Below are 15,916 nucleotides of genomic sequence, written 5' to 3'. Positions count from 1 at the left end.
ATGCTTGATTCCGGTCTGGGAAAGACATGGCTTGGAAGTTCGGACTGGACTGTTCCCGTGGTGCTGCACATAAAAAACTAGCGCAGCCACCTAAACGTCAGAAATATTTATGTGGGGCTGCAACTCTTTGCAGAGCCACCAACCGCAAAGTAGGCAGCAGGTGCTATGGGTGGTTCAGGGAGACTCAGCCCTGCCACTCCCCTGCTCTTCCATGGCGCTGGGTGGGGGGAAGATGAGGAAAAGGAAGGAAAAAAATGAGGAAGTACAACGAAAAATAAAAAAGTACAAAAGTCATAAAACATTAAAAAAAAAACATAAAATACACAAAGACACACACTAATACAATACAAATGAGGGGTAGATAAGTTTGATAGGGGGATGATTAAAGAGATTCAAGAAAGATTGAAAAGCAGGTCCAGCACCATCAACAAAGCAAAAACAAGATGGCCGTGCCCATGCAAACCGTGTTGCTTTTTCATGTGTACGATGTAAAACGTCAAGCAAACGGGTGCAGCGACCTGCTCTGCCCACTCACAGAACTCCATATAGCAAAGAGGAGGTTTTTTAGCTATTTGTAGAGTTCAGTGTAGCACAACTCTGCAGACTTCACCCAGGTGTAACCAGATATCGGGCCGAAAGATGGAAAACAGTCTCTTTAGTTCTGAACTGAGTCCTCTCAAATGGAAGAGGTGGTGTAAAAGTGTCACAGCACAAAGCCAAATCCTTTCCTGCCCTGCCTCTTCCTGGTGCTGACAGACGCAGGATGGGCCCGCTTTTGCCCCACCCTCCCCCCTGAAATCCCTCAAAGCAGACAAGTTTCCTGATGCCTAGAATGATATGGGTGAAGTCCTCTAAAGCAATGGAGATCTGTTGATGCCAGGCACCCCTTCCTCCGGCTTTTTATTTTTTTTTCTTTATTTATAAAAATGTAAAACTCCCACAGCCAACATGTGTTTCTCTGCTTCGGCTGCTACCTCAGGCCGATAGATTCCAGACCATTTACATTCACCAATTCAGTGTGAATTTCTCTTCTGAATCTTGTCTTTCTCATATGCTTGTTTCTTGTGTCTTTGTAGATTAGCTCATTGTGCATATCTATGTGTCAGTCTTAATGTGACCACTTCGCTTCCAACATATCTCTCTCATCAGTCCTTCAAACCCATGATACGGGCATTACCAGATCCTACTGTTCTCTTACTTTCCCATCTCAATATCACCTAGCGTTGCCTATGCTGGTGTGCCTTGCATATCTAGTAGTGCTACTATAGCACTTCTAGTGTAATGTTCTTATTTTAAGCATATGTTTCTTCGGATTAGTATAGATAAACTGATCATTACAAAGATTCTCGTGTGTGCAATGCACTGTGTTGCCTATTTTGCAGTGACATACAACAAAATATATTTTTATATATTTTTATATTTTTATATTTTTTATTTTTATATTTTTTTTTTTTTTTTTTTTTTATATATATATTTTTAGATGTTTATTTTACACAGTGTATAGGATTGATTTTCCCCCATTTTCAAGGAAGATTTGTTATACAGTACATCATCTATGTTGTATAAGTATAAAGTCGGAAAGGAGTAAAAAGGGAAAATGAAAAGTAGATTTTTATTATAACATTGTATTCAAGCATGGGAAATATATGCAGTGATGTTTTTGCTTTTATAAAGTTCTGCCTTGGTAAAATGTCTAGGTTTAATTTATAATTTTATAAATTGTAATACTAATTCAAATGTTATTTTTTATGCAGATGAATTGCACCGTCTATTGCAGTGATGTGGTTTACAAATTAGTTCTTCTGGTGTTGTTGCATTAGATTACATTGTGATGGTGCCCCGGACTACAATTGAAAACAAACATACACACATTTACAGTCCCATACAGCCACTCATACACCCACTCACACACCTATCCACACACTCACTGCTCACATACCCACACAGACATCAATGATGTAATTTGTAATGTCATGAGAGATGTCACTGACCATGTCATGAGTAACGTACTATCTGAGGTCATAAGCAGTGCATCTCAGGGGTGCAAGTTATAGCTAGCTTAGGTAACTAGAACTGCTGAATTTCTTGGTTTTATGTGTGCAAAATCTGAGCTTGAGTTACACACACAACACCATAGATATTCAGCAGTTCCAGTTAGCTCAAGTAACTATAACTCATGCCCTCGCCACGCACGGCCAAAACCCCACATATTACATCACTCATAACATCAATGACATCTTTGATAATATCACTTCAAAATTTGCTATAAATATATTGATGAGAAAACGGTGCCTGGGGTGGATGCAAGTTATTGTTCTGTTTAGGTCCAAGTTATAGTTACTTAAGATAAGTGTAGCTATAACTGCTGAATCGAAATTTGCCTAGCTTACGTAACGGTAAGTTTCAATTCTATTAAGGACACGGAGGCGAGGATTATGCTATATCTTCCTTCGCTTTATTAACATAAAGTCTCCACAGCAGCTTAGGAAAAGATATAATAAGAACAAAAATGCTTTATACATAAAGCATTGACGTAATGTTCGACAAATCAAACAACAACTCCCAAGAGTCTCTTTGCGTAACAATAGTCCATAGTCCTTTCACACTGTCCATCATCACTATATAACCGGACTTCTCATCATCTTCCTCCTCTTTCTTCGCGCAGATCACGCTTGAGCCTCATTGGTCCTGTTTAGCACCGTCGTTGCCTGTCAAAAAAGGAACAGCATCAGCGAGGTGGCCCAGGAATGCAACAACAAGGCGAGGAGCATTCAGTGAACAACACAGTACTAACAATGTAAAGGAAAACGCTTTACTTACTGCCATACGGGTGGGTAGAGACACCACTGTGACCTGGGTGGGATAATCCTCGCCTCCGTGTCCTTAATAGAATTGAAACTTACCGTTACGTAAGCTAGGCAAATTTCGATTCTATGTCAGGACCGGAGGCTTCAGATTATGCTAGTTTAAAGCTTACTTACCACCAACTGAGCCAAATCCACCACCGGCTTAAAGTAAAACCTCTTGAAGGTGGAATCCGAGGACCAATCCGCTGCTCGCATTAGGTCCTCCAGAGGAGCACCCACCGAGAATGCCTTAGAGGCCATGGCCCCCCTGGCGGAGTGCGCTCCAAAGAGAGAAGTATTGATGCCCGCTTCTTGCATGACCCATCGCACCCACCGAGCAATAGTGGGGGAGGAGACAGCTTTGTGTGGCTTCCGCAGGGCAATCAACAACTGACGCTCGCCCGGAGGGCGCAGATCCAAGGTCAGGTCCTCATATGCTTTGAGGCATTGCACGACACACAACTTAGGAGTGTCAGTAAAGGCTGGATAAGAAATGGAACGCGACGACGTCTTAGTACGTCGGCCCACGGTAAAAGTAACCCCATCCGGGGAAAAAATGCGTGCAGAGACATCCAGCGCGCGCACGTCAGAGACGCGTCTACAAGAAACCAAACATAACAACATGGCTAACTTCGCCGACAGCTCTTTAAGAGACAGATAGGAATTGGCCGGCCACGACAGGAACAAATTCAGAACAAAATTGACGTCCCAAAGGACGGAGTACCTGGGTTCTGGCGGCAGCGCGAGGCGAACAGCTCGCAGAAGCCGGCACACAAAAGGATGTTCCCCTACCGGATGGCCATCGATGTTATCATGGCCAGCAGAAATCGCCGATCGAATAGCATTGATCGTCCTATACGCTAGACCCTTGTCGGCCAAATGCGCTAGGAAATTCAGCACGGGAACGAGGCCAGCGACCACGGGATCCAGATCCCTTCGTAAACACCAACGCATCCACTTAAGCCAAGCGGATCTGTAACGCTTCGTCGTACTATCGGCCCATGCTTTGGAGAGCAAGTGCTCAGCCGACCCCGAAAGGCCCGGGAGCGCCCAGCGTCTCCTGAGAGCCTCCACGCCACGAGGCGGAGAGAGTTCTGCATGACGAGAGGGTGAGGTTCCTGATCCGGGTTCGTCAGGAGCAGAGGAAACAGGGGGAGTAGGATTGGAAAATCCCAAGAAAGTTCCAGAAGAACCGGAAACCATACTTGAGACCTCCACAGCGGTGTAACCAACACCAGTTCCGCACCCTGGCGGCGTATTTGAGCCGCCGCTCGCATGATCATGGAGAACGGGGGAAACGCAAATGGCTGTTCCCGACTCCAATCCTGCAAGAACGCGTCCGTGGCCTCCGCTAGAGGGTCCGGCCTCCAGCTGTAAAACCGCGGCAGCTGGTGGTCGAGACGGGACGCAAAGAGGTCCACCGAGAAGGGGCCCCAGAGGGAGAGTAGCCACCGGAAGACTTCCGGATCCAGTTTCCACTGGCTGGCGTCCCTGAGATGTCGGGAGTGCCAATCCGCTACCTGATTGCACTGGCCTGGCAGATACTCCGCCGTCACCGCAATGTGACGAGACAGGATATAATCCCAGAAGTCCTTCGCCAAGTCCGCCAAGGCGCGGGAACGAGGACCTCCCAGATAGTTCACATATCGAACCGCCGAAATATTGTCCATCCGTAGCAGGACACAAGCCTTGACCGAATTTTTGGTCCAACAGCGAACTGCGAAGGAGCCCGCAAGGAGCTCCAAACAGTTGATATGCAATTGTTGTTCTTCTGACGACCAGGCGCCGCCGGTGGAAAAATCCCCGCACCGGGCGCCCCAGCCCGACCTGCTGGCGTCGGACTCTATGATCAGGTCCGGAGCCGAACCGAAGATCGCTCGACCATTCCATGCCTCCATGTGAGACAGCCACCATGACATCTCCTCCTTCACCTCGTCCGTGAGAGGAACCCACTGATCGCAACTCATCCCACGGCGCAGATGTTGCGCCTTCAAGCGCTGAAGAGTCCTGTAGTGCAGCGGGCCCGGGAAAATCGCCTGGATGGAGGACGAGAGAAGGCCCACCACCTTGGCGACATGACGCAGTGACGTACGATCCTTTGCGATCGTCTGCCGAAGCAGGTGTCGTATCTTCGCGACCTTCCGACACGGCAGGCTCAAGACCGCCTGCACCGAGTCCACCACGAAACCCAAAAAGGTGATCTGCTGAGTGGGAACCAAAACCGACTTGGAGCCGTTGATGACGAACCCTAGTCTCTGAAGCAGGCCGACAGCTTGACGCAGCTGGCCTGCCAGCACCTCCGGGCACTGCCCCATGAGGAGGACGTCGTCCAAGTATACTAGCATCCGGACCCCCTGACTTCTGAGAAACTCCACCACCGGGTGGAGGACCTTCGTGAAGCACCACGGGGCCGAAGAAAGGCCGAACGGCAGGGCGGTGAATTCGAACACCTTGTCGTCCCACAGGAATTGTAGGAAGCGACGATGAGGGGGGTGGATGGGAACGACCAAGTAGGCGTCCTTGAGATCCAGTCTCACCATCCAATCCCGAGGGAGGAGCACGTCTCGAAGGAGGTGGATCCCCTCCATCTTGAAGTGACGGTAGACCAACCACCCATTGAACTCTTTGAGATTGATCACAGGCCTCTTGCCCCCATCCGTCTTGTCTACTAAGAAGACATTGCTGAGAAACCCATGTGGGTGGTGCGTTGCTAGACGGATGGCTCCCTTGCGCAGCAAGTCCGAGACCTCTCCGTCTATCAATCGCGCGTCGGATTCTGAAAAAACCATCGGGCGCGGGGGCCTCGCCTGAGTTGGCTGGTCGTAAAACTCGATATGGAAACCTCTTACAGTTTGCAAAACCAAAGCATCGGCAGTGAGCAATTCCCACTCCCCGTAAAAGCTTGCCAGCCGCCCCCCAATCGGAACCTGATCCAAGCAAAGTACACTTACCGGGGGCATTTTCCTGTCCGGGGTTCTTCTTGAACCCTCTGCCACCGAAACGTTGTCCCCTGGTGGGGTAGAAGTTGGTGTAGTTGGCCGAGGTCTGGTATTGACCTCTTCCGGAGCCTTGTCCCTTGTTGTTGGTCTGCTGACCACGGCCGATCGCGCGGCCCCTACCGCGACCGGCCCCTCCAGAGAAACGCTGGTGGAACACCCTCTTGATGCTAGACTGGGCCTTGTCCAGCGACGTGAACGTATTCACAAACTTGCCCAGCTCGCGGAGGAAGAGGCCACCCTGGGCCACAGCACCCGCCTCCGACGAGGCCAGGTCCCCCAGCTTCGGATCCAGCTTGATCAGGAGCGAACGCCGCCTCTCAGTGGACAGTGCACAGTTGGCGTTGCCCAGGAACACGATCACCCTCTGGGCCCAATTCGAGAGCACCTCCGGTGATATGGCGGTGCCATTCGCTCGAGCCTCCTCCGCCATGTCGAGGATCTTCGTGGCCGCATCCAACAATTTGTCCTGGCAGGCCCGCCAGGACCGGTCAATCCCCTTCCTGGGGTCCTTCATAAACTTCGCCAAGAAGGTGGCCATCTTGGGGTCCAATTCCGGCGTCATGGCCACTTTCCCTTCCAGAGTTGGCCGAGGGCACTCCCCACGTAGGCAACCCCTCGCCTCCTTTTCTAGGGGCTTGCGCAGTCTGCCCGCAACAAACTTCGCCACCGTCTCCCCCGGAGCCCAGGCCGCGGATCGGGGGTGGACGATCTCGTCCGGGTCCAGCATGCCCGACTCATCCCGGGGCATCTCCTTGACCGAAGGCGCCGGGAGCCAAGAGTGGGTCGACTCCCCGTCGTCATCCGAGTCCGGAGAGTCGTAGATCGGGGAGGCGGGCACCGTAGTCACGTCGCCCGAAGTACTAGGGTCCACCAAGGGTGCAGGGGGCACCGCCGTCGCTTTAGCCAGGAAGGCGTCACGAAGACGCTCGAAAGCGCCCCTGTCCACGCCTTGAGCCTCCGATGAGGGCCCCTCCTTACAAGGCCTCTTCGGGGCGGGCGGCAACCCGCCGGACGTCCCCGGGAGTTCGGGGGACGGAGGTACATGCGCCGCTGCCAGCTTCGCGCACTGTTCCACGATGCGGGCGGAAAAGCGGTCTTCCATGGGCCCTACCACCTCCGTCACGCAGCGATAGATGGAATTGTCCACCGCCTGATAAAACTCGTCATCCTGCAGATAGGGGCAGGGTTCTTCTTCGTATTCCCCTTCCATCTCGGAACCAAGGGCAAATGCGGGGCACCCAAGAGGGCGGCAACCGAGAAAGTTCTCGAATGTGGGCAGGCCAAGAGGCTGCGATCACGTTTTGGGCCAACTGACGTGGCAGGTGGGCTGCACCAACCCCCAAGCGCGCAGACCCTCCTCGCCGGGACCGGGTCCACGTACCCCTCAAGCGCGCTAGGCCACACTCGGGTAAAGGTGCACAAGGGCCACCCGAAGGTGATTCACGCGGTCAGAGCCGCCATTCAGACCCCAGCGGGCGTCAAAGTGGGTAAATTACAGACCCGGGTCACCAGGTGTCAGAGGGGTATGCGAGGGCTGGCCCCTGCACAAGCAGACTCAACGGCGCGGCTCCTGGCACTGCGGAGGCGCGCCGAAGGGTCGGCGAGACGACAGGCCGCCCCCTTGCGGTCTATGTACACACCGCACACAAGTGGGAATAAAGTCCCGTAGGAACGAAGAACGTTCCCGCAACTGGGGACTCTGTAAGGGAATAAACCATGCAATGAGTCCCCCAAATGATCGTACACAATACAATCAATCACAATGAAAAAGGGAAAAATATAGGAAAGCACTTATCTGGCTGCGGGAGCAGCGAAGAAAAAGGAGGAAGATGATGAGAAGTCCGGTTATATAGTGATGATGGACAGTGTGAAAGGACTATGAACTATTGTTATGCAAAGAGACTCTTGGGAGTTGTTGTTTGATTTGTCGAACATTACGTCAATGCTTTATGTTTAAAGCATTTTTGTTCTTATTATATCTTTTCCTAAGCTGCTGTGGAGACTTTATGTTAATAAAGCGAAGGAAGATATAGCATAATCTGAAGCCTCCGGTCCTGACATAGAATTTCTATGCTTTTGTGTGTGTAAAATATGAAGCTAACTATAATGTCTCTGTAATCTTTGGTTTTATTCGTTGCAAAAAAATACACAAACAATAGATTTAAGTAAATCTACATTTAGATAAACGTACCTTGGACATATTTAAGACATAATAAGAAATTTCCTAACATTCCCATTGAATACAGGTGAGTTGTACTTGCAGAACTTAAAGACCACCACACTCAGGTCTTTAATCACTTAGGGGCATAGTTGCAAGAGTTTATGGCACAGGAACAGTTCTTTTCTATGGTGATAAAACCTTTGCCTTATTTACAAGGCGTTGTTAAGCCACTTAATGTGGCTTAACGCCGCCTAGTAAATAAGGCTCCCTTTCACGCTACACTTAGCATGAAAGAGACAGGCAATGGGTGTTGCATTGGGCGTTCCACCGAAACACCCACTCATTTGTAAAATGCCCTCTATTTACAAGGTGGGTGTAAATATGGGCAGCGCCAAAATGTGACCATAAATAGCCTGGTCTTAAGGCAAAATGAGGAGAAATTATTAATTTCTCCTCGTTTTTGCTGTTTCTAAGTATTCTGCATTTTGCAGCCCACATAGGCACAGCACATCGCCATGAATTATTATTTATGTGCACATAAACAATCATTAAAAAAAATTATGATCTGCAACTTCTGTGTGCTGCACAATGCAGCACATATAGAAGTTACAAATCACTATTAGTGATTGTGTATGTGCACGAGGGGACACCTTCTTGCACATAAACAATCCTTTTCTCAATCCATGTGTTGGTGCTAGGCAGCTGAATTTAGCATCAGCGCTAGGGAAAATGCAGGGGTGCACCGTGTCATTGTATACATCCCACATCCCTGCATTTCCAGAATGGCGGAGTGCAGCGTTACCAATTTCGGCTTAACGCTACGCTCCGCCATTTTAATGTAAATCTGTCCCTTAGTTCCAGAAATCTGTTTTGAATATAGCTCCTTTGCACTTTAAGTAGGCCAGGGGCCAATATTAGCTGACGTTTATGAGATACATATGCAGCTACATTTTTGCTTCACTCACTTACACCTTGTACATCAGGAAAATGTATGCCCCATCATTTTCAAATTTCACCAGCTGCCACTGCGGCCAACTACTTATTTACTCTATCTATGTAATATCACATACTTTTCTTCAAAAGTGTAAATATTTGGGGGGAAAAATTGCTATAACGCACATCCCAATCACTAACCATAAGCCACCATCACTACCCAATGCAGGATGGTGTGACCCTCGACCTCAGATCTACATTTCACCTCCTTGGCCTGTACTTACCATGTGTCACAGTGTAAGTCTCCGGCAAGCTGCTGTGATTCACGTGGTATTCATAAGTTGTCACATCATCTCCTTCCTGAACTTCCACCTTTGTCCTGACCTGGTAGGTTCCATCAGGGTTGGGCAGGAGCTCGTTCGACTCCAATGGTATCTTCACACCACCTTGGTCCCACTTCACCTCAATTTCTTTGGGATAGAATCCATATGTGATACCGATCAGGAAGGTGCGATCATTAGCCTTTGTTTGATAAACCTTTGTTCCAGGGGTAACTGAAAGAACACACAATAACTACATTTATAAAACAATTCCAAAAAATGTAAAGTGAATTAAAGCAATACCCATCAATCAACTTAGCATCAACTCCAAAACCCCAGGAATTATATTTACAACAAGTGCTCATCTTTGTACCCCACTCCATTTCTCTCTAGGGGGCATATTAGCAAGAAACTTGTTAAAAATATTGCCGTTTTAGCGGCAGGAAACTGCTGCTAAAACGGCGATAATGGGATTGCTAATATGCGTTGTAGAATTCCAATAGAAGCCCAGGTTAGAAGTGCAGGACATCTAACCTGGGCTTCTATTGGAATTCTATAATGCTTATTAGCAAGCGCATTATCGCCGTTTTAGCGGCAGTTTCTTGCCACTAAAACAGCGATAATTTCAACGAGGTTCTTGCTAATATACCCCTATGTGTTTTGTCTCCTCTTCCTGTCTTAGTTGGGCTCGCGCCGGGACACTCTTTGAGCATCTGTGCGCGTTATAAAACCTCAGAAAAGCAAAACATAACATCTTACAACTTCATTTCTTTTTTTGCTTAATGCTCTAACTTCATTTTACTTACTCTGAGACCTCATGGAGTTGGATATACATCCAGTGCTAGAACACACTCTTTGTAATCATTCATCAGGGTAGGATGGTCTGTCCTTGATGGTTTGAGTGGTTAAGGCAGAAAAGAGAATCTGAGGTGTTGTGGGCTCCTTATGTCAACAAATCTGACTGCATTTCTGGAGACCTGACTATTCCTCATAACTCTTGGCTGACATTTTATATTCCTTGAGGCAAAATCCTGTGAAAAACAGCAACATTTATCCCCCGCAAACATGAAGATGACCACTGGTTTATCACACATGGCGATCATCAGAAACCAAGGAATATTGAATCAAAAAGATTAAACACAAAGGCCCTTATTAGGATGGCGGGCAGATCGCCCCGCCAGGCCGTCAGTAGTCACCGCCGGTCTGGTGGCGACGATCTGCACACCATCCTCTCAGCAAAGACCCCCGCCATTTTACAATGGCTGGGGGCTCCGCGGCGGGCGGAAATACCGTACGCCACACTTTCTGCCCGGTCGACAGGTCGACCGGGCGGAAAAGGGTTTAATATGTTGGCGGCGTCTGTTAGACACAGCCAGCCATATTAGGATGTGTGCGGGGACATGCCATTTCGTGGCGGCAATGCCACCATGGAAAGGCTTGCGGAGTCTGCCTGCAGGAGCCTGTTGCGGGCCCCCAGGGACTCCAGAGGGTGGGGGTGCACATGGGGGGTACCTACAGTACCCCCCTGCAGTTCCATGCACAACATGGCCGGCACCGCGCAGTGCCTGCCATGTTGTGCATGGAAGTGCACAACATGCCTTCGTGGCATTGTGGTGGAAGGTGCTGAGTACACCGCCCGCCGCAATGTCAGGAAGGCATGTTGTGCACTTCCATGCACAACATGGCAGGCACTGCGCGGTGCCCTGTCCATGCACAGATCCTGCCTCTGCTGCCCTGTCCATGCACAGCTCCGGCTTCTGCTGCCCTGTCCATGCACAGCTCCTGCCTCTGCTGCCCTGTCCATGCACAGCTCCTGCCTCTGCTGCCCTGTCCATGCACAGCTCTTGTCTCTGCTGTCCTGTCCATGCACAGCTCCTGCCTCTGCTGCCCTGTCCATGCACAGCTCCTGCCTCTGCTGGCCTGTCCATGCACAGCACTTGTCTCTGCTGTCCTGTCCATGCACAGCTCCTGCCTCTCTGCCCTGTCCATGTACAGCTCCTGCCTCTGCTGCCCTGTTAATGCACAGCTCCTGCCTCTGCTGCCTTGTTAATGCACAGCTCTTGCCTCTGCTTCCCTGTCCATGCACAGCTCCTGGCTCTGCTGCCCTGTCCGTGCACAGCTCCTGCCTCTGCTGCCCTGTCCATGCACAGCTCCTGGCTCTGCTGCCTTGTTAATGCACAGCTCCTGCCTCGCTACCCTGTCCATGCACAGCTCCTGCTTCTGCTGCCCTGTCCATGCACAGCTCCTGCCTCTGCTGCCTTGTTAATGCACAGCTCCTGCCTCTGCTTCCCTGTCCATGCACAGCTCTTGGCTCTGCTGCCCTGTCCATGCACAGCTCCTGCTTCTGCTGCCCCGTCCATGCACAGCTCCTGTCTCTGCTGCCCTGTCCATGCACAGCTCCTGCCTCAGCTGCCCTGTTAATGCACAGCTCCTCCTGTCTCTGCTGCACTGTCCATGCACAGCTCCTGCCTCTGCTGCTCTGTCCATGCACAGCTCCTGCCTCTGCTGCCCTGTCCATGCACAGCTACTGCCTCTGCTGCACTGTCCATGCACAGCTCCTGCCTCTGCTGCCCTGTCCATGCACAGCTCCTGGCTCTCTGCCCTGTCCATGCACAGCTCCTGCCTCTGCTGCCCTGTTAATGCACAGCTCTTGCCTCTGCTGCAGTGTCCATGCACAGCTCCTGCCTCTGTTGCCTTGTTAATGCACAGCTCCTGCCTCTGCTTCCCTGTCCATGCACAGCTCTTGTCTCTGCTGCCCTGTCCGTGCACAGCTCCTGCCTCTGCTGCCCTGTCCATGTACAGCTCCTGCCTCTGCTGCCCTGTCCATGCACAGCTCCTGCCTCTGCTGCCCTGTTAATGCACAGCTCCTTCCTCTGCTGCCCTGTTAATGCACAGCTCCTGTCTCTGCTGCCCTGTCCATGTACAGCTCCTGCCTAAGCTGCCCTGTCCATGCACAGCTCCTGCCTCTGCTGCCCTGTCCATGCACAGCTCCTGCCTCTGCAGCCCTGTCCATGTACAGCTCCTGCCTAAGCTGCCCTGTCCATGCACCGCTCCTGCCTCTGCTGCCCTGTCCATGCACAGCTCCTGCCTCTGCAGCCCTGTCCATGTACAGCTCCTGCCTCTGCTGCCCTGTCCATGCACAGCTCCTGCCTCTGCTGCCCTGTTAATGCACAGCTCCTGCCTCTGCTGCCCTGTTAATGCACAGCTCCTGTCTCTGCTGCCCTGTCCATGTACAGCTCCTGCCTAAGCTGCCCTGTCCATGCACAGCTCCTGCCTCTGCTGCCCTGTCCATGCACAGCTCCTGCCTCTGCAGCCCTGTCCATGTACAGCTCCTGCCTCTGCTGCCCTGTCCATGCACAGCTCTTGTCTCTGCTGTCCTGTCCATGCACAGCTCTCACCTCTCCTCTGCAGACTCTCCTCTCCATACTTCAGAAGGTTTTTCAGATGCTCGGAGCAGTCGATCTCCTCGAAGTCCCCTGGTTCCTGGATGCCATTGGCTCGGTCGGTGTTTGCAGTGTAGTTGGACCCATCATAGGCGTATCGTTCAAGCGAGCTGGAAGATCCGTCCTCGCGCAGCTCACAGCCCAGGATCGCCTGAAACACGTGGAGACCTGAGGAGGGGCAAAGTGAAAGTAAAAGAGGGGCATTTGTGCTTCTGACTGGTCAGTCATCTCTTTGAGTGGTCTTCACTCCCCTAATTTCCCGTACCGGCTCCACCACCCCAAGCAACCTGTCAATCACCTCCGGTACTGTCTGCAATCAAAGGTTTTTCTTCATCTCTTTCGCCTGCAAGGGAGGGGACACACTGCTTAGCGTCAAGGGTTCATCATCTAGCTTTTGTCATCATCTGATATCATGTTTTGTCCTAATACTCGCTTCATAAACACACCCAAGGTGGCTCCAGGTATAAGGGGGGTGGGGGCTATGAATCGATATGAACTAAACCCCTTTTGGCGCCTTCTTGAATCATCCTTGTAAGCCCCAGTGCTGGAGAAATGAAAGTAATCACCTGGTCCCTGGATGAGCCTGTGGGGGCTCAGAGGCTGCTGATGGCGGGGTCTCCTCTGCCCCCCACCCAGCCATTCTTGCTCTGGTGTTCTGTGCACTGAGCTGGCAGGGACACAGACGGGTACCGCAGGCATGGGATTGAGGCACACATAGGGTACAAACACAGGCACACATCACTTTGCTCTGCCAGCGCTCCAGGATGTGCCCACAACATACCAACTGGTGGAGCTGTACTGTGGAGCACTGGGCCTGTGTAGACTGGGCCTTGGGTCCGCGGGTGAGAAGCAGCAGAGGCCTTCAGTGCTGGGAGGTGTGGCATGGATGCTGGGCATTGCCTAATGGGGCAAATAACCTGGCAGGTCCCTGGGTAGAGCTGCCTCTAACCCAAGCGAATGACAAGGGTGACCAAATGGCATATACAAGGACCCAGTAACCTGGTCCAATTGTATACCCATATGTTATTTTTAACAACATACCACATCTGCCCTAGAATAAAGTGAATTTTTCATGTAGGTGTGTTTTTTAACATTAACCCTCCTATGTGGCTTCACCTTTTCTCTGGACACTACTGCGCTACTCCAGAGTTGACCTCAGGCTTGAGGTAGGCATACAGCACAATAGATGACCCAATGATAAATGCTATAACGTCTATGAGGGGCGGAGAACCAAGATAAACCGCATCACCTTAATACATAGCGTTTATGAGGGTTATCTACAAGACTGTGTGTAACGCAGTTACAAGTGTCCTAGTCCACTTATGATAAATAAAATGAGTGACAAGGTTGACCAACTGGCATGGGTGCAAATTCAGGATAGTGAGACTAAATAATCTGGAAAAGGATAAACATTCCGGACAAACATTCACAACAAAAGGTCCAAATTCAGGAGAAAAATTCGGGAGAATTGGTACATTTTACAGACGCATCAAAGGAGGTCGCACAATAGTGTAAAAGTAAGTAATTAGACAACCAACATAAGTACAAAGCAAAAGAGTACATTGAGTTGAGACAATCGAGCATTTCACGTTTTTTTCACTACACGCGCATCTTTGAGCAACTGTGCAGGTCTTTTTGCAGTATTTCATATGATCATAAACTATTTATATGGTTACTGCACTGGGTTGTCCAGTCTGATATTTTGCTTACCACTCATGGTCCTGAGCAGGCATGTTTGGTAAGAGAAGTGTATAACAACAAATTATTAGGTAAGGTCAGAGGTGATTTTTAAAGACCTAATAGGATAGTGTGCCCCAAACAACTGAACTCAACAAACAAAGATATCCAACGGTATATAGAATAATAGAGAGCTTTAGAAATTTCCCTTGAGCAAGACTGCCACGTAAATAAAACTGAAAAAAATATACAATAATTTTACGGATTCCCATCACTCACCCAGCCAGGTGACATGCTTCATCATCTGGGTCTCCTCTGACAGTCAACCTAGTGACTTCAAGGGCTACAACTCCATCATAGTGGTGGAGGAGCCCGAGGATGTTTTAATCTCTATTAAAGGCAGTTTGTCTGATTACCCAGTTATGAGCAGTGGAGTGCATGGGAAGTATGTGCAGTGCAATGGTGAGATGTGAAGTTAAAATTAGATCACAGGAGACCCAATATTCATTCCTGTCCACAGTAACCCAAATTGAAAACAGTTCAGATAGACAGTTTCAACAAATAGCTGTCTATACTATTTTAGGTGGTCAACATGTTTCAGCACATGCGGGCAACGCTCTGCCTAGTGCTTTCGTCAGGACCAGAATTTTTAGTTTGCTACTGCAAAGAATGAAAGACAAAACAATGTGATAATACACATCCGGGGCCAGAGGAGCCTGGGCCGGGCCACCTCCCCTTCACTGTCAGATCAGCAGGGACCAGGTCTTCAAGGTACTGTTGGGTGTTACTGTATTTGATCTTTCTCTTGTTCCTGAATTCCTTTTTTAACCCCCACGTTAATAAATAATATCTAATGGGGAAAAGGAAGTCAATGGAGGGGGGAGGTCCAGCACCATCAAAAAAGGGGAAAAAATCTAAGAAGGTAACACATACAGCGACCAACTGTGTCCTAACCAGGATTGAGGCAATTGTAAGTGAATGCGAGGAAGTATTGGGGTTAAACAACCCATCCAGTCCAGCTGTCCCTAACTTCCCACAAGATGATCCCACTACGGGTGTAAAGAGAAGAGTAATTCCCGCAATTTTTAGTAAAAGAACACCACAATCTAGCGATACTGAAGTGACACATAGGTTTGAGGAGGGTACATTAAGGCCACCTTCTATTGTGCAGATTGATTGTGGACCAGTTGGTGACACCCCCAATTGCAGTCTAGAAGTGGATTTAGTTAAGGCCCAAATTTCGTGTTCTAATAGGTATGACATTTTAGAATTCATCGGTGAGGACAACATAGCAGAGCTCACGAGTAAAGAACATGAACCCCAATCTCCCTCTAATCAGCGTTCTGTAGTACCTGTTCAATCGACATAAGTTCCTTGTTGCAAAGAGTAGCTCTTCTAGTAAGAGAATTAGCTTCTCTGAGTAAGAAGGTGGAAGTCCTCGGACATAGTCGGGATAATTCTCCTGCTCCTTCTTTATTGCCAGAGACTAGTTGTGGACGCAAACCTCCCCCTACTGTGGTTCCATCCATGCTCCCCA

General features: G+C 49.7%; 1 protein-coding gene across 1 annotated transcript in view; it reads right to left on the bottom strand.

The window, feature by feature from the left end:
• Window positions 1-15,916, bottom strand: part of LOC147709997 (zinc-alpha-2-glycoprotein-like) — a 177,135-nt gene that overhangs the window by 37,130 nt on the left and 124,089 nt on the right. Inside the window, exons 3-5 of the mRNA XM_086920676.1 lie at window positions 13,001-13,045; window positions 12,658-12,870; window positions 9,224-9,493 (exon numbers count right to left, since the gene is read on the bottom strand). Coding sequence (XP_086776802.1) covers window positions 9,224-9,493; window positions 12,658-12,870; window positions 13,001-13,045 — 528 coding nt within the window. The remainder of the gene's footprint in view (window positions 1-9,223; window positions 9,494-12,657; window positions 12,871-13,000; window positions 13,046-15,916) is intronic.

The sequence above is a fragment of the Lissotriton vulgaris genome, chromosome 5 (assembly GCF_964263255.1).
Source record: "Lissotriton vulgaris chromosome 5, aLisVul1.2, whole genome shotgun sequence".
Lineage (NCBI taxonomy): Eukaryota > Metazoa > Chordata > Amphibia > Caudata > Salamandridae > Lissotriton > Lissotriton vulgaris.
The sequence above is the reverse complement of the archived record's forward strand: the minus strand, read 5'-3'. Positions and strand labels throughout refer to the sequence as shown.